Source organism: Phoenix dactylifera, chromosome 1, assembly GCF_051530095.1.
Source record: "Phoenix dactylifera cultivar Ajwa chromosome 1, Ajwa_hap1_PhDact_Kaust_v1.1, whole genome shotgun sequence".
In the NCBI taxonomy this organism is placed as follows: Eukaryota; Viridiplantae; Streptophyta; class Magnoliopsida; order Arecales; family Arecaceae; genus Phoenix; species Phoenix dactylifera.
This window is the reverse complement of record NC_143190.1, coordinates 48082695-48101050: the sequence shown is the minus strand read 5'-3', so window position 1 is coordinate 48101050 and position 18356 is coordinate 48082695. Positions and strand designations below refer to the sequence as shown.

Here is an 18356-nt window from a genome sequence, read left to right as displayed (position 1 = left end):
GTATATGGAGATGGAGATGACATATGAAAGGTTAAAACAAAAGATGCCCTATATGATATATTTGTCCTTTTAAATTGGTACTTCTTTAATTTAAGAGTAAAATAGGTATCATAAAAAGTTTATTAAGTTCTAATTCTTTTCTCTCAAATCCTCTCACTTATAGGAGGAAAGAAAGGAGAGAATTGGAGCACAAAATTTTTTCTCTTATTTTTTTATTTTTTTATTATTCATTAAAAACTATCAAATATCAAAAATTTTAATTTTTTATTCCATTCCATTTCTTTCATCCCAATCCTAAGTTTTCAAACGGAGCCTTAGTCCCGAACCGGGCTGAACCGCGTCTTCAGGGAGCGCCGGGGAGCAGCGGTAGAAATAAATAATGATAAGTGAAGGGCCAAGGGAGTGGCTGGGGCGTTTGTGGGGAATCCACTTCGTTTTCCTCCGTCTAATCTAGTCAATCGTGTCATTCCGAAGAGAGAAGCAGAGGGAGAGAGAGAGAGAGAGAGACAGAGCGATGGGGGAGGCCGATAGCGGTACGCAGAGGGTAAAGAAGATGGCGGCGGCAGCGTACGACTACGAGAGCGATCCGCGGTGGGCGGAGTACTGGTCCAACATCCTCATCCCTCCCCACATGGCCTCCCGATCCGACGTCGTCGATCACTTCAAGCAAAAGTTCTACCAGCGCTTCATCGTAAGTGGTCGTCTCGTCGATCGTTGAATTTCCTCTCTCTGGATTCGTTTCTGGCATGAAGGGAAAAAAAAATTAGAAAGAGACCGGTTTTCCTTGTTTTCTTTCACAATCTCGGACTTTGGTTATTATTGTTGAGATTCTTGTGTTTCTTGATTCTATCCGTCTTTTACTGTTTCGATTGGTTTGCTTATAGAAGTAAGAGAAGAAATTAGGGATCTTTCTTGGGGTTTTCCCCCATTTTTCCCTTAGTTACTTGCTTGTATTGGGGGTTTTGGGGATTAGGATTCTGGTGCAGTTTTTTTTCTTTTACATTTTTGATTGGTTTTCGCGCACAAGGGGATGGCTCGAAACCCTATTAACTTGGATTTTATGTTTTAAATTCGAATTGTGGATAAGACAGGTTTTCCGCCATTAGTTCTATTTTAGTTCGATTACGTGACAATACACTGATGATTTTTGGATGGTTGTTTTTAGGTCTATCTTTTTTCGTTTAGTTTTTGGTTAAATTTTGTGCACTTTTACTTGTTCTTTGTGATATTTTTTTTTCTTCTTCTTTTTTGGCCGCTCATTCTGATGCAACTGAGCTACAGAATCTTAATTTGATAAAGATACTACTGAAGTTGCGCATGCCTTTTTGAAACCCATGCAACACCTTTGTTTGTGCATCTTGATTTTTTTGGTTTCAGAAGTGATGGATGTGGTATATGCAAGGATTATGCCATTTAAAGTTTAGGTAGGAGAACACTATTGATAGGCAAGCATGGTGGTAGCGATATAAACGAATGAGACATACACAATTTTTAGAATTGGGCTCACGAGCCATATATAATATAACCATGGTAGAGGTTAGCTAAGTCAAATAAACTTATGAGCATATCCAATTAGAGGTTAGCTAACTAAGTGAAAAGATAAATGAGAATATATTTAATGGTGTACTTTGCTAACTGGGGAGGTGATGAGCCAAGAATATAGGAGGAAGAGTTGAAAGGGAAGGAGGATAGGAAAAAAAAAATTTTGGATTTTTGAGGAGGTCACTTTATGTTGACAAAGTGAGATACTCAAAATATTTTGTGGTCCTTCACACTCCATGGCTTTTTCCCTGCACATATGGGACAAGTCATTTAGCTGGGAATGTCTCATTTTGATGTGGACAACTGGTCAAGACTCTAATTAATCACAAGTTTTATAATGCAAAAGGACCCTCCTAGTTGACTCTTACTCATTGCTTAATCACATGTCAAGTCTTTCAGTTAAACTTTTATTCATGTGATAAGCTAAGAACTTAATTAGGAAAAACAATTCGATGCATAAATTCAGATAAATAGAGAACTAAGAAAGCTAAAATCTTAAGGGGCCACACTTTTGGATAGGGTTTAGGACTTTGGATTTGGTTACCTTTGGTCATGTGGCTAGTGTTCAAGGATGATGTATCTATGTCTATACGCATCCACATATGCATGCACACATGCATGTACATATGTAAGTGTGTTCCCAAGATTGTTATTTGTTGCCTTGAGGGGTTTTATTGCATCGCTTGTTGCAAGAAAATAAAATTTTTGGCTTCTAATCACAAGGGATATGTTCTTAACTCAAATTCCACAATTTTTCTTCTTTAGATTTCTCTAAGGGTTGAATGTGTTGCATGTATGTTGGTTTAATGTAAAATTTTCAAAATCCTTATTTCTGTTTCAAGATGACTGTAAACTGAGAATATATGTTCTCAGCTGCTGTTTTGGTCTTGATGATGTTCCATGCTGTAATTTTCCCCAGATACTGCTGGTGATGGCTCAGTTGTTCCCAGAAAATATAAATTTCCAGTTTGGATTGTCATTTGATTTGCTCTTTTTAGTTCTGATGACCATTGTCATAATATAGGACCCTGATTTTGTGGTCGAGGCAATGTCGTCAACCAGTGCATCCTCTCAACCAGCTAGGCCATCGGGGAGATCATCATCATCGATGTCGTCGTCTTCAGCTACAGAAAATGCAAGGCCTCGTAGCTCAGGTGGAGAGAAGCTTACTGAAGCTTTTATTGCTGTCATTTCACCATATATGCCTTCAGGAAAATTTAATCCTTTATTTTCTAACATGTCTTGTGAACTAAATCTGTGGTGCAGGATCTGGTACCACAACATCTGCACCACCAGGGAGGAATGCAAATTCCTTGCAGATGGATCGACGGTCTATACATTTTTCTGTCAATGCTTGGGTACAGAGACACAGCTCTTTTTAGATAATGCTTAATGCCACACTATACTCTGATCATGTTTCTTGCCCGAATTTAGGAGCATTCCTTTCAGTGCTTCAGAGCCATGCACGAATTACATATGAATCTTTATAATTACACACACTTGGATGTTTAACAAACTCGATCAGATGAGCATTATAAATGCCTGATAAAATTTAAATATGATACTAATAGAATTGTACCCCACAGATAAACAACAAAACACTTATTATAGTTTTTAGAATGGTGATGTACTCGAACATTGATGTTGCTTGAAAAAGACTATTCATTCGAAAACTGCCAATTTAGTACACTTCAAGACTTTTAAGTGGAACCAGAAATCACCTACTCTGTTTAAAAAAGAAAACCAGCCTTCGCATATTATAAGAAATCTTGCAATCTGATGAAGGTTTGCCAAACTGGACCAGCAAATTTGGTCAAATTAGTGCATGATTTATGCAAAATTGTTTTGTAGTCGTGCAACAATTATTCATGTGCACAGTTCCCTGCTATATAAGCTCAACCTTCTTGGAATCCCAATGCCACCTCTTCCTTTTCTTGTTTTCAAAGGGAGGGGGTATGACCTGATAAATCCATCAACAAAAATGTGTAATGAGAATAAATGCCATTGTTATCCCACTGAAGTTTGGAAAAGCTAGTTTTTTCCTTTTTTTTTCTTTTTTAGGATAATGTTTTCTGTCATGGCGATCTAGGTTTCCTTTCCTGTTCCATTTTTCTTGTGATCAACATTAAGTGGTTTTCCTTCTTGTTTCAGTTGAACCAAATCTAACTAATATTTGAATTTGTTTTTTTACTGAAACTTATTTTTCGTTTGGAGATGGGTCACCTCCTAATCATTAAATCAGAAACTTTAATCTCATTGAGAAGTCTAGCCTTGCTGCTGGCAATGTTTCAAAAGTATGGTATGCCGTGCAAGCCCTAACTGGGTGGTATGGGGCGTACCGTACTAGTTTGGTACTGGTACCCGGTACGGATGGCATACCGACATCCGGTACATCCAAAAAATTCTGTACCGTACCATATGGATACTGTGCTAGTGTGGCACCGGTACGGGGTCCGATACCGAGACGGCGAACCTTGTTATCAAAAGGCCTCTTTTCTTTCAACTTTGACTGAGTTGGTTTTGCCTATGAAAACTTAAAAACATGCATTATTCTCTTTCTTTTCTTTTTTTAACGTGTCCGCTTGCATTCATTTACAACTGTATCTCAGGAGCTCTCTTTGGCATTCATGATATGGTTACTGCCATGGTCAAAATATTCTAGGGGTGTGAGTTTCCTGCTTATTAAATTTAGAATCTATTAAATATAAACATAAATTATTTTGGGAAAATCAAATTAGACTTCTGGTTAAAATATATCTATGGATATCTTGCAAACTTGTTGTAGTGTGATAAGTATAATGTTTGCTTTTCTTCGAGTAAGAATTACCTCTATGATTAGTTTGATTGATATATGGTAGAAATGTAACTGAAGATAGTCAAGCATGGTAAAGTGGAATGTGAAGAACACTAAGTGGTTGATTTAATATTTGATTCTTTGTAGCAATTGATTTGATGCTTGATGTATGAAGCGTTCTAACTTTTATAGTTTTTCTATGATAATATTGAGTTAACTATAGGCATCTATGGTTTTTCTTTTCTTTTTGTGCCAAAGGCATGAAGGTGTAAAGTGAGACCTTTAGGGGCCCATTTGGATGATTGGGCTGAAAATCTTATGAGACTCGTGGGTTGGACTAGTACAATCAGCAAAATCATAGGATTATAGGCTGCACCAGGCCTATATTCATAAATACCCAATAATAGCTTTAGAGTGGGCCCGCCCGAATCCCATAGGGAGTAAAAAATGACCTCATGGAAGGTTTTTTCCTCCCTATGGGATTCGGGCTGGCCCACTCCGAAACTACTCCTGGGTATTTATGAATATAGGCCTAGCTTAGCTTAGGCTGTAATCCTATGATTTTGCTGGTTGTAATGGCCCAACCCACGAATCTCATAAGATTTTCAGCCCAATCATCAAAATATGCGCTAATTGTTTAATATATCATCTACAATAGTTACATCACTTACATGTAACATTGAAGGTTAGCATCTGGATGCTCTGAAGTATTATCACATCCATAATGACACTATAGTGGCTTAGTATATCTTGCAATACGTAGAAGGGACAATACATGCTGAGTGGGATGGAAAGAAGTGGTTCACAATATGGGTGCAACATTGATCTAGGTTAGGGATTCCTTGACAGCCATTTCCTAGATATATTTCATAACAGTGTTATTAGACCTGGATCAAACGTTCACCCAGCCAAGGGTTTGAGTCATTGGGTCATCAGCTGAACCATTGCTCAACTATCAGCTCATTTATATACTTAAAAATTATATAATTATAATAATCACAGAATAATATACATTAGGTTATAAAATATGAAAATATCTCTGTTGCATGTACTGCAAATACATGTTCCACCTCCTTTCCATAAAGATACTCCTATTTGAGGATATCTCTTTATTTTCACCATCCACTGGATGAATAAGAAAGGGAATTAAGAAAAATGGATAAACTACTTTGGACCATTTGCTTATTAAGTCTGTGCTGTAAACAATCTTCATTATTTTCCTTCTTGAACTATATGCCTTGCCATGTCCCTTGCAATAGAGTGTGTGTGTGTGTGAGAGAGAGAGAGGATCACTAAGTGTTGGTCGGTCGGAGCTACACTTAGACTTTGGTGGAAGAGTGCAGCGAGGTTGATGGTGGTGTAAGACAAGTGGGGTGCAAGGGTAGAAGAAGAAGGAGGACAAGTTTGTTAGGAGAGATGAGGGGAGGTTGAAGGTTAGTGAGGAAGAGGGGAGAGAGCGTTGATCTGCTCTTCCTCATCAGCTTGGTCTTCTTCTGTGCTGAGGATGGTGGCATCTCAAGCAAGCCAGGACCCTCTTTTTAAAAGAAAATTTTATTCTTTCAACAATAGAGGACTTGAAAGAAAGTAAGAATGACAATAAGGGCATGTAGATCTTTAGGTGTCAATATACTACCTGGTTGGTTTATGAAGCTTGGATGGCCTAATTAGATGATTGGCCATCCAAGAGTGGTTTACTAGTCAAACTTTCTGGTCCGTTCTGGTTTTGGTGGCACAACCTTAGACTGCGAGTCTAGGCCAAGCCATCTCTATGATATCTGGTCTTGGGCTGATAAGCTCTCCTTCTATGCCTTGCACATTCATGAAGCACATGTCCTTCCTTATCAGCTTACTGGAGGCTGTTTCCTACTCTTAGACATTAAACTCTGGAGTTGCCTGCTCAACTAATTGAATTGGTTTGGGTGGATGCCCTTCTTTGTTGTGATGTAAGGGGTTAGCACCCTTTCTTTGAAAAAAGAATAGGGACTTCGATGTCAATTTCTTTTTTCTTCTCCGTTTGTTCCGAAAAGTCCCAAATAGACTAAAAAGTGGTGTAGAAGGTCAAGTGGTCTTTCTTGTACAATGTAAGGGGTTTAAATCTAGGTTTTTTTATAAACATAAAAGCTGGTTTTGATCCTTCGTAAACCACAGTCTGATTTTTCCTGTCTCTTTCCCGTTTTTTCTTTAGCAACTTCACTCCCATGTTGTCATTCAATCAGAGACAGATTTTAATTGTATGAGCAGTTAGACCTATTTCTAGCTTTAAAAATGATCCCTTAACCTTTTCTTAGTTTTTTAAGTATCCTGATAGCCACAAAGCCCCTGGATCTGAAAATCACAATACAAACCCAAAACTGAAATTACGGAAAATATTTTAGAAGTTTTGGCAGTAGCCTGGAAAGCGACCATTGACCACCTCACATATAAATCTTAAGGCTTCCAAAGCCCAAATTTATTTCTATTTTATCTGTGTAGATTATCTTCATAAGTAAATGGTCTACCTTTTCATGTGATCATGTTTTATATACAAAAATGCCTCAATAGATATATGATCTGCCACATTTCACATGGTCAACATTCTGCAGCTCACAATTTTCTTTCTTTAATGTCTTCTTGACCTTTTCTTGAAGATGATACTGCATGAATTATATCAATAAAATTTTTCATTTTCCTAAGTCGATCTTATTAACATTATCTTTTCACTTTATTCCTGGCAGGTGTTAGTTGTTGCAGTGCTTGGAATCCTTCCAATTGTGCCAAGGCATCTTTCAATAAAGGCATATCGATTGTCCTTGCTGGGCACCACATGCTCCTCCTTTTATTCTTTGTACACTCTTTATGGGGTATAATTCTCACTATTGAAATTTCACACCCTTTTTGATTCATATATCTTCTAGAACTTAGTCCTAGGTTTTCAACTGTTACCTATGTCCATGTATTTATGTCTCATTTTTTTCCCCTTTCTTTTCAGAAACCAAGGGCATGGAATCTGCCTGCCATTCAAGCATGGTTTCAAACTGTGATAGCAACCAAAGATTTCATCCATTTAATCTACTGCCTTATGTTTGTTGCTTCTCAACTACACTTCAAGTGTAAGCATCATTGACTCTTCCACCAGATAAAACTTTTTTTAAGTCTATCTTTTACCTATTTATTATTATCTATTGGTTCCAATTTCCATTGCAGTTGCCTTGATACCTGTCCTTTGCTGGGCATTTGAACATGTTGCCAAATTCTTAAGGCGTAATTTTGCACATTCCTCTTTGTACAGGTAAAGCTTAACTTGGTTTATTGATTCTGTATCAGCAGCAAGTATGAATTAGTTCCAGACTAGGTTTATCTTTTTGTGAATTTCAATTCTTAGTTTGTGGTGGTTTAATCAACCTTTTCTATAATTACGTGATGTAAAGCGTAAATGTGTAAGTTTGATACGAGTTTGGTGTAACCATTTATTTGAATAACTTTTGTATGTACAAAAAATAAAGAGATTCTATCAGTAAATTTTTCTTTTTGGAACATGTACTTATCCATACTCCACCATCATCTCCCCTTTGTTTTATTGTTTTCTCTTGATGGATCATGTAATGTTTACCCTAATGCCCTGTACTTTTAGCTTGGGTGCCTCGCATCTTGGCATGTCATTTATGTCATGCTTCAATAACTAGTTCCAGCTGGCTTATATTGAACCTAGCTTGTCTCCCAAATTCTGGATTCAAGACAAGAAAATTGCAACCCCTAGCGAGAGGGGCAAGGGGTAAACAAGTTCATTCATTTCTCTGTTTGATGAATGTGGCAACACTGAACTTAGTGGTTTCTCTTGTAAGCTTGCATTGTGAAACATCGCTCTTGTTAATTGCATATGGATCATACTACTGAGTTAGCTTCCATTACTGACTATGTGTCTTTGATTTGCCTTTTGACCATGGAATAGAGAAAAAAGTCTTATGTAGTTTTTTTTTTGTTTTTTTTTTTTATTTGTTTGTGTGTGTGTACGTGGAGATTGGGGAGTGATGGGTGCAGTTGAGCGGTTGATTATCTATTCACTTTAAGCAACATTCTTGATGGATCATATCTAGTTCCTTAAAGCATATAGAGGGGATCTTAGCAAGAAAATAAAGGCATATAAAGGGGCTATAGCATTGTTGCTTGAGGTTTCTTTTTTTCTTTCTTTTTTTTTTTTTGGGTGGAGGGGTGGGGGTGGGGGGGTGGCGGCAGAATGGAGGTCAAGGCCTACTGAATTATACTTTGTTACTTAAGGTTAAAACTCTATATTGAAGTGTTTAGATATTGTAAAGAAAGACTCTTTTAAAAACCTGAATAGGTGAAAATTAGAGATCTTAAATTTTTATAATGTTGTTTGGTAATTGTCATCTGAGAAGGAAAAGAAACAAGTATTACTTGAGATCTTTACATTTATCTCTATTTATATTTACATTTATTTTTTCCCCTGAAAGGAAAATTCCTCAGGGTCTAACTGATTGAACAAAATACTTAATGCCCATCTTCTTCTTAACAGACTTAAGAGCTGGACAAAAGCATGTAGATCTTAAAGCTAAAGAGTTTTCTTTGCATGCTAAAGCCTCTTTTCTTAGTTCCAACCTCTGCGATCCATCTCATTGATGGTGGTAGCTATGAACTTTTGAATAAATTGTCTTGCAATTTCCTTCCTAATATGGTGATTTTAATATGTCCTAAATCAAAAAATGGTGTAGGATGAGGAAGTTTAAAATGGCTGAAGTTTTACTTGTAGATTTACTGGTACAAGTACTTGTATAACACTATGAACCATGACTGGTGCTGTTGATGCAAGGAGACAGGATATTTTATTTTAGCTACAACAGGCCCTTTTTAAAATAATTGAGATAAATGTTAGACTTAGATTGATATAAGATTGAAATTATTGCAAGAAGAAAGAAGGAGATCACTTCAGAGAGAAGCAGAAAGTGGTGCTGAGATTGTAAGGTCCAAGCAATTTGAGCTTCTAAGATGAAATCAGCATTTTCAAATGTCAGACTCAGTCTTTGAGGGGGACTTTTGAGAAAAAGTTGGGGAATGCCAATCTTGTTTGTAAAATTTTGGTTTAAGCAGTTAGCATTTCTAATGCATGTCCTTAACATGTAACCCTAAGTAGATCTGTGACTGCTTGAGAAATGTTTATAATAAACCTCCTGCAAGTGAGACCCCTCCACCTTAATGACTTGTTGTAGACTTCCTAGTCTTATGCTGAAATTTGTTTCACTATTCATCTGCCATAAGGGGCCATAACCCGTGATGCCCGGACTTTTGTTTTTCTTTGAGGCATCCAGGTCAACACGACATGACACAGGCACAGGTATGAGATATGAGTTTGGTGGACCTGTTGGACACATCACTCTGATCAGGAGGAATGAGGAGAAAGGGGAACAAAGATCTTAATGAAGAAGAAAAAGGAAAAGAAGAAAGAAAGGAGGAGGAAGTGGTGGAGAGGGATTTGGAGGGCTCAGAACACGTTAGGCACGTGCCATTTTAAAAGGGCATAATTAATATGTAGTCCCTGGACTTAATGCGAAATTGCCGATTAATGTTTAGCCTCATTGATGTAGCATTTTCATTTTTATCCCTTGGGTTTAAAACATTTTTATTTTTAGCCTCTGTATGTGCATTAGTATGTACAAAGGACTTAACTGTGCATGCCATTCCCAAATATTGGATCATTTTAAGCCATGTCTCTGTGTCCTGAGATTTGGGGATAACACAAGTCCAACTCCTAGACATACCCACAACCAATACCCATACCCAAATCCATTAACATAGGCCATAACATATTGGTTCACTCAATTTGAAATTGGATTTTCAGCTATTCAACTTTATGATTGCTTAACTAGGTTTCTTTTTTACATTTCTTGCTGTAGTATGCTCTAATTAAAAAGAAAGGTTTCCCCCATCATGCTGCTTCATGGTTACTTTTGGATTGGGTTTCGGAATATTCTGAGGCATGCTACTGGATGTGGGGATTTACTGGCAAAGTGTTTTATGTATGTAAGATTGGGTCACTGTATCCTTTTCTTCATTTTCTTCTTCTTTCTATATCATGAGTTAAAACATCTCCATATTTCTCAAAATGAAAAGGTTAAAACATCTCTATGGTCTCATTATGCTAGAAACACCACCATATCTCATGATGCTACTACTTTGTAGTGCATTATTGCTGCATCTGTTACAATTGACTGAGCTTTTCTCGACCTGCAATTGCAATTTCATTTGATAATGAAGTAATCATGTATTAGTTATGGATATGCGCTGCCATCTTATTTAACTTTCCCACTACCTCTACTTTCCTTAGAATTAACAATCTGAAGTTAAACTGTTTGGGTTCATGAATAGGAAATACTTGGAGGAACCTTGTTTGTGGGTGGAGGCGAATATTACTACACTCTGCATTCTGAGTTCAAATACTGAGATTTCGCTGGGTTTCCTTTTAATCATATCACTCTTCTCGTGAGTGGATTTCACCAAGTTTCATGGTTTGCGTCCCTTTATCCTATACATATCTTGGCACCTTTTAAGCTCTCGTCTTGCTGATGCAGGTGGCAGCGCAGCATAATTCAGACATTCATGTACTGGCAGGTCTGTTTTGTTTCCTTTTTTGTTCTTGCAAAACCTCAACTACTTTAATTTCTCCTGGTACACCATCATTAATGATATCTAGTAACAAGTGCAAAACACATTGGATTCTTTGAGACATCATTTGCTAATATGACCAAGACCAGATGGTTGCCATCATTGGCCACATAGGAATCAGCTGGGGTGACACCGCCGGCAGTTTGCCAATTCTAAACCCGGAGCTCTGATTCAGTTTCCCTAAAAATCATTTGGCTTGGGCTGCATTTAATCATTCATTAAAGTCACTTACATTGATATGAAAACAATTTAGACCCTTACAGGATTTATTTGAGTTATTCCTTTTATTTGTATTTTGGGCTTTAACCCTTCAAATCTCTTTCAGCTTCTTGCTTGTTACTGGCAGCCTATATCCTAACTATATTTAATATACATGTGATTTTGTTGGCAGCTACTGAAACTCATGTATCATGCTCCTGTAACTGCTGGTTATCACCAGAGCGTATGGGCCAGGATTGGTCGGACTGTGAACCCTTACATCTACCGGTATGCCCCATTCTTGAACTCCCCCATATCTGCTGTCCAGAGATGGTGGTTCAGGTAGAAGAAAGGAAGACTGAATGGGAAGGGAATGAGAAAAAAACTTGCAGATTACTGTCTTTGCTATGGTATTTAAGTCTTGATATTGGGAGAAAAAAAAGGCCATCTTTGACCAAGCATTTAGCCTTTCAGAAATTGTAACTTGCATGGTCTTTCCACCACTCACGCTTTTTACTCTTGTTATGTCTATGCTTCAGTAAATTATGAAAAAATTCTTGCAGAGATTACCAAAAAAAAAAAAAAAAATCTCTTGCAAACCTGAGTTTTGGATAGTCCCAAATGGAAATTGTGGGTGCAACACCCATGCTAGTTGTTAGCATCTCTATTAGTTTAAATTTGGCTGTGCACTGAATTCTTGCCTCCAATCGTTTATGAGAGAACCGGCTGGATGAACTTGTGCGCTGGATTGGTTTGATGCCCAAAGGTGCATGATGTTGTGATTGCTGGAGAAAGTCAAGGCAGGAGTTTGTTGATCCTTCCCATCTGAGGTGCACGGTAGCGGCCTCCCGTCACGCGAAAACTTTTGTAGTGCAAGACGAACAGTTCTTTCCCCTCCTTCAATTTGGACTCGGTTGCTGATGTGATGATATATTGTTAGTATGCAGGGTTGTAGTTCTGGTTTTCTATACCTCTTTAGGGGTGGCGGAGTTCCAGCGAGACAGATCACTACAATACTGTCATTTTTTACAACTTCATTTTCTCATTGCCATCACGATGCTTGCGGCCCCATCAGTTCTCGTTGCTCGTGTCCTCTCTTTTGGGTTGGTAACGGTTCATCTTTGCTGTTTGTCATGAGCGTGATGGTCCTTGATGGTCCTCCCAATCTTAACATTTTAGCGGGGAACGTAAGGTGTCAAATAAAATCTAATGCCATGTATTCCATTGAAATTAATTGAGATCATAAATTAGGGTAAAGATGAGACTCAAAATCAAATAATCAATGACTTTATCAATGAAACTAATTGGTACCGTCATCCATGTGGTGTTTGTGATATTTAGACCTGCAGTTCGGCTAAATGTAGTTGTCTGGACCCTGTAATCAAATGCTTGGGCCGTGTCCAGGGCGTGCAAATTGAGATATCATGGCAATATGGAGCTACATTTCATCCAAGAGGACCGTGTCAAGGGCGTTCAAATTGAGACATCATGGCAATATGGGGCTAGTGTTCCTCGTCACTCGGGCATCACATTTAAGGCAGACGAAGCTAAAAGAGTATAATTTAAAAAGAAGAAGACTTCGAAGAATGAATTAAGGGCTCGTTTGGTTCGCGGGAAGTATTTTTCCTCCTAGGACTATGATTCCTAGGAATCAGATTCCTAGGAAGAGGATACCTAGGAAAGTACTTTTGGCATGTTTGGTTAACCATGGAAAAGTGACAAATTTCCAAAGTGCTTATGTTTGGTTGACCATCCACTTTCCTAGGAAAGTTATGTATAATTCCTATTATATCCTTAATAAAAATTAGGTCTTTAATGCCTCTTTAATGTTTTTTTAATGCTGTAGGGTCTTTTTGGGAAAAAATAAAAAAGGAGTGATTCCTACCTCATGGGAAAGTAACTTTTCCATGTTTTTCATGGGAAAGACTTTTCCATGAAATGTGGGAATCATATTTCCGTGGGAATCATATTCCAATAGGAATACAACTTTTCCATCTCTCTCCTTTGAAAACTCCAACCAAACAAGAGGCATTTCATTACTTTTTCGTTGACCACACTTTCCCCCCTCCTTTTCCTGCGAACCAAACGAGCCCCAAGAAGACAAGACAACATCAAATGGAAAGCAACTATACTGCAGCTTGGACAATATTAATTAATTCATTTGATAGATCTAATGGGCCTAGTTTATCTTAGATCCACAGTCCAAATTAACGTGCAAAATAAAAATAAAAATAAAAATAAACATAATCCGAAGATCATATAGCAAGAAGGCGATATATATTCACGCTGCACGTAAAAAAATAAAAATAAGAAAAAGAAAAGTAACATATAGCGTCTTGCAAAAGTCTCCTCCATTTGTTTTCCTTCCAAATTACCATTCAAACCAAAGAGAAGAACCAGGGGAAGCCGAAAAAGTCATCATGTTTTACCAAAATTGAAGAAAGAACGGCCTTCGAGACGGACGATTGGAACCAGAAAAAAAAATACGAGATCAAAAATCTTTCCATTTCTGAAACCCTCTCTCTCTTCCCCCATGGAGACTTTTACAGTGGGGGGAAGATCATTAGAAACTTTGTCCTGCATTTCCACCGCCTTATCACCGTCCTCCAATCTCATCATCCCTTCTGTACATTTTATCACAAACCTACCAAGAACAACAACCGCGCTACAGTAATAAAATTAACCAAGGGGGCCGCCGGTCGACCAGGTCAATGAAAGGCTCGAGACCGAGTCCGGCGATCCTAGGACACGGCAAGGCCAAGAAAGTCGGTGGCGGACTTGGCCATTACGGCGGCGAACTCCGTGAAGCTGATTACACCATCCCCGTCGGTGTCGGCCTCGTGCATCATCTCGGTCAGCTCGCAGAAGGTGAGCGGCTGCCCCATCCGCGCCATCGCCCGGGCCAGCTCCGCGGCCGATATATAACCATTGCCGTCGCGGTCGAACGACCGGAAGACGTCCAGGAGCTGTTCTTGGTTGACGAGGGCCTGCTCGCTCATCAAGGGGGCGATGGCGTCGGCGAGCTCGTTGAACTCGACGGAGCCATTTCCATTGGCGTCCATGTTAGAAAGCAAGGCATGGATCTGGTCGCCGGTGGGCTTCAAGCCGAGGGAGCGGAGGAGGGCCGCGAGCTCCAGCTGGGTGAGGCTGCCGTCCGAGTCCATGTCGAACCGCGCGAAGATGTCCCTCAGCTGCTTGAGGTGCTCTCCGTGAAGCCGGCGGCCCATCGCTTCGTCGCCGACGAAAAATGGACACAACCAATAGCACTACAGTGATGGTAATGCAAGAGAACCAAAGATATGATTGGTGGCGATGAATAGAGAAGAAAGATACGATAGAAAGAGAGAAGGGATGAGTTTGGGTTGGCGTAGGGAGGGGGATGGAGGAGGGAGGGCTTTAAAGAAAATTTGTTAGAGGTGTGAGGTAGGAGGAGGTCGGTAGTTTTTATAAATGGGAAGTTGGGAGGAAGGCGATGACGACGTAATGGTTTTTATCTTTCAAAAGCGACGGCGGTCGGTGGTTGTTCTGGGGGAGAGATGGAAGGCTGGGAGGGGTTCACGGGAGGATCAGTATTTTAGAAGTGAGGGGGGGGGGGACGCGGTAAGACTAAACTAAAGCAAGCACATGGATTCGGTAGTTGGGGCCGAGCAACAGAATGGTCAGAGGGGGTGAACCGGGGACAGGCGAGCGATCGACCGACCGGGATCCTATGTTTTCAGGAGTAAAGTTTTTATAGGTACCGGGCAGCTGTTGAGTTGCTGTAACGAGGAACCTCACAGCTATGTTCCTCATGTTGTCGATAGGATGAGCCCTCTGAACCTAAACATAGGGGACATATAACTTTGAGGAAGGTTCTACTGTTTTAGCGAACCTTTAAATTGGCTCCTCTTTTGACTAGTCCCGTCATGCCGCGCTTGGTGACTAGTTCAAACTTGATGGAGGGATTTTTATATAATAAACATATCCGATAGGGGTTTAGAAATAATAAACGCTTTCAGAGGCTGAGCTGAATGCGGCATGGGCTGTTCTAGGTTATTCTCAACATGTGTTATAGGCTAGTGCGGTATTGCTTTTGGGAGATTCAACTACGGTCATTGGATGGGTTCAACGGATTGTTAGCAATGTGGGCGAGTGACACCCTTTGATTTGAGACATCCAAGCTACGGTCAGTGGTGAGGTGACCTTTCAGGCTAAATATATTTATAGAGAGGCCAACAAAGCTACAGACTAAGTGGCTTAGTATCTAACCAACCATTCTGTAAACACCCTTTGGGTTGGGGAGAGTGAGTTCCAGGGTGCATGCCGGGATAAGTTCAAACTTGGTGCAAGGAATTCTTTCTTTTTTTTTTGCTTAAAACGGGTACTTCATACCGTACGTGTACGAATACACCCAACAAAGTCAAAATACAATAGCTCGCGGAGTACTAATGGCAACTCTCCCTCTTCGAACCAAATGGTATACCCTGAGTGGTAGGCCGCGTAGGTAGCCATCCAGTCAGCCGCCCCGTTGGCTTATCAGAATACATGCTTGGCCTGAAGGGCCCCCCATCTCTCATCATCATCCCAATGTCTCGGATCAGGGGGTGGTCTGTGCTCTCACCCCTCGACCCCCTCCGAATCCATCCGATGGCTGTGGCTGAGTCGCCCTCCAAAATGATCGATCGGGCCTGCAGCACTACCCGCGCGTGTCGAAGGCCCGCCCAGGCTGCTCGCAATTCTGCTCCTAGAACCGACGTGTCAAACAACTAGCAGCCGCCTGCCGCCACCACCTTGGAATGCGGGTCCCGTATCACCAAGCCTGCACGGGCCCGCATACTGCCATCCAGCACCGACCCGTCGAAGTTGACCTTGAAGAAGCTCAGAGGTGGGGGCTCCGGGATGAAAAACACCTTCTGAGGAGCTGCTAAAGAAGAGGGGGAACCCCAAGTGTCTCAAGCTAACAAAGGTCTATCTGAAGGGTGGATAGGCCTGATCTCCGTGGCCTGTGCCCGAGCAAACTCTGCAACAAATCTCGATGACACCCTACGCTCACCGAAGATGCGAGCATTCCTTACCAGCCAGATCTGATGTGCCATGCAAGTCGCTCTAATAGCCTCCCGATAAGTCCGCGAACTGGCCAGCCACTGTCTCATCACCTGTAGAAACTGTGTCCTCGCACTCCAAGCCTCATGCGGGATCCCTGACCACTGCCATGTCAACCTCGCCCGTGTGCACTGGAAAAGCACATGGTCCACCGACTCCTCAGCTCCACATGTCCCACACTCTGCGGGGAGCCCCAAGCCACGCCTGCTCAGCACTGCTCTCGTCGGAAGGCGGTCCCAAATCACCTTCTATAAGAAGAGGGCAACCCTCGGGTGGAGCCCGAACCTCCAGATCCAAGTACAATCCGGCCCCGGCTCATACTCCTGCTGGATAACACGGGAAAGATCACTCAATCTAACACTGGCTCGACACGAGGTACCCCACACCCTGACATCTAGCCCTACACATCCTGATACTGGAATAGAATAGATTCTCTCAACTAGGTGTGCCCCGCACATCTGGCTCCGTCCCATTCTATCCCTCCTGGTGCTAAGAGGTCGCACACCCACAGCCCCTCGGCAGCCAGTCGCTTGCAGTTCTCTATATCGAGTCCTTCATTTTTAAAAGAGCTGCAGTCTTCGTTTCCACCCCACTCTATTCCAGGCTCTCTGTATCCACGATCTTTACCCACTGTTAGGCAAATCGATGCATGCAACGATATGTCATCGCCGGCAAGCCCTGACCGTCCACTACCACCATCCGAGTGGTCCACGTTCGAATGGAACACCATCATCCGGTGTTCCTCTCCCCTCCAGGCCTTGTCCATCTACGCTAATTCTATGCTCCCCTCCGGGGCCCGCCCCAACAAATTCACCTTCACCTTCCTCCTCAAAGCCTGCCTCCGAGCCCCCGCCTTCAGCCCCCTCATCCACGCCCACCTCGCCAAGCTCGGCCTTCACGCCGACCCCTTCCTTCGCTCCGCCCTCATCGCCGCCTACGCCGCCGCCGGCCGCCTCCCCGCGGCCCTCTGCCTCTTCCGCCTCTTCCCCCACCCTGACCTCGTCCTTCGCACCGCCCTCGTCTCTGCCTTTGCCCGCTGCGGCCTCCCCGATGCCGCCCGCCAGGCGTTCGACGAAATTCCCAACCCCAACCCCGTCTCCTGGGCCGCCCTCCTCTCCGCCTACACCCGAAGCGGCCGCCACGCCGAGGCTCTCTCCTTCTTCCGCCGCATGCGCCTCGCCGGCGTCGCCCCCACCGAGGCCGCCCTCGTCTCCGCCCTCTCGTCCGCCGCCGTCCTCGGCGCGCTTGTCGACGGCGAGCGCGCTCACCGCGACGTTCTCGTCTTCGGAAAGAGCCTTACACCCGGCCTCGGCACCGCGTTGCTCGCCATGTACGCGAAGTGCGGGCGGATAGAGTCCGCGCGGCGGCTGTTTGACGAGATGCCGAAGAGGGACCAGCCGGCGTGGACGGCGATGATCACGGCGCTGGCCTCGCACGGGCGGGGCGAGGAGGCGCTGCGGCTCTTCGACGAGATGCTGGGGCTTGGCTTGATACCGGACCACGTGACCTACATGGGGGTTCTCCACGCATGCAGCCATGGAGGGCTGGTGGACCAGGCGCGTGGCCACTTCGATCACATGGTCAATGTCTATGGGATCGAGCCGGGGGCGGAGCACTACGGGTGTATGGTAGACGTACTGGGGCGTGCGGGGCTGGTGGAGGAGGCGTGGGCGGTGGCTCGGCGGATGCCGGTGGCACCAGACGAGCGCGTGCTCAAGAGCCTGCTGAGCGCGAGCTGTGCGCTTGGGTTCGTCGAATGCGCGGAGTGGGCGGCGGAGAGGCTGGTGGCGTTGGACGCCGGGCACGCATCCGCGTACGTGCTGCTGTCGAACATGTTCGCTGGTTTGGGGAGGTGGGAGGAGAGCGCTCGAGTGAGGAAGCTCATGAGGGTCCGCGGAGTGCCTAAGGCGCCAGGTTGCAGCGCCGTTGATTGAGGGGACCTTTTTGTACATCGTGTGGAAGACGTCACAGCTCGCGAGTTGATGGAGTACCGATGCAATTGCCGCTCCATTTAGGTGGTGCCCGAGAGTGGATCGGCCATCCACAACACTACGGCAGCATCGGATTGCAAGTGCTGAATCGG

At 42.7% G+C, this 18356-nt stretch overlaps 2 protein-coding genes and 1 pseudogene across 2 annotated transcripts; 2 read left to right on the top strand and 1 right to left on the bottom strand.

Annotated features, from left to right (window-relative positions):
- Positions 1-271: 271 nt before the first annotated feature.
- LOC103715954 (uncharacterized) lies at positions 272-11852 on the top strand. The gene is made up of 9 exons (XM_008803759.6): positions 272-691; positions 2567-2696; positions 2809-2900; positions 7051-7176; positions 7305-7425; positions 7520-7604; positions 10697-10810; positions 10900-10939; positions 11385-11852. Exons 1-9 carry the CDS (start codon positions 515-517, stop codon positions 11535-11537), a joined length of 1038 nt encoding a protein of 345 aa, XP_008801981.3. The 5' UTR covers positions 272-514; the 3' UTR covers positions 11538-11852.
- A 1599-nt stretch (positions 11853-13451) lies between these two features.
- On the bottom strand, positions 13452-14554 carry LOC103715953 (putative calcium-binding protein CML14). The gene has a single exon (XM_008803758.5). The coding sequence runs from the start codon at positions 14416-14418 to the stop codon at positions 13933-13935; it is 486 nt and encodes a 161-aa protein (XP_008801980.1). The 5' UTR covers positions 14419-14554; the 3' UTR covers positions 13452-13932.
- Positions 14555-16932: 2378 nt separating this feature from the next.
- On the top strand, positions 16933-18207 carry LOC120103832 (putative pentatricopeptide repeat-containing protein At5g40405 pseudogene; annotated as a pseudogene).
- Positions 18208-18356: the final 149 nt, after the last annotated feature.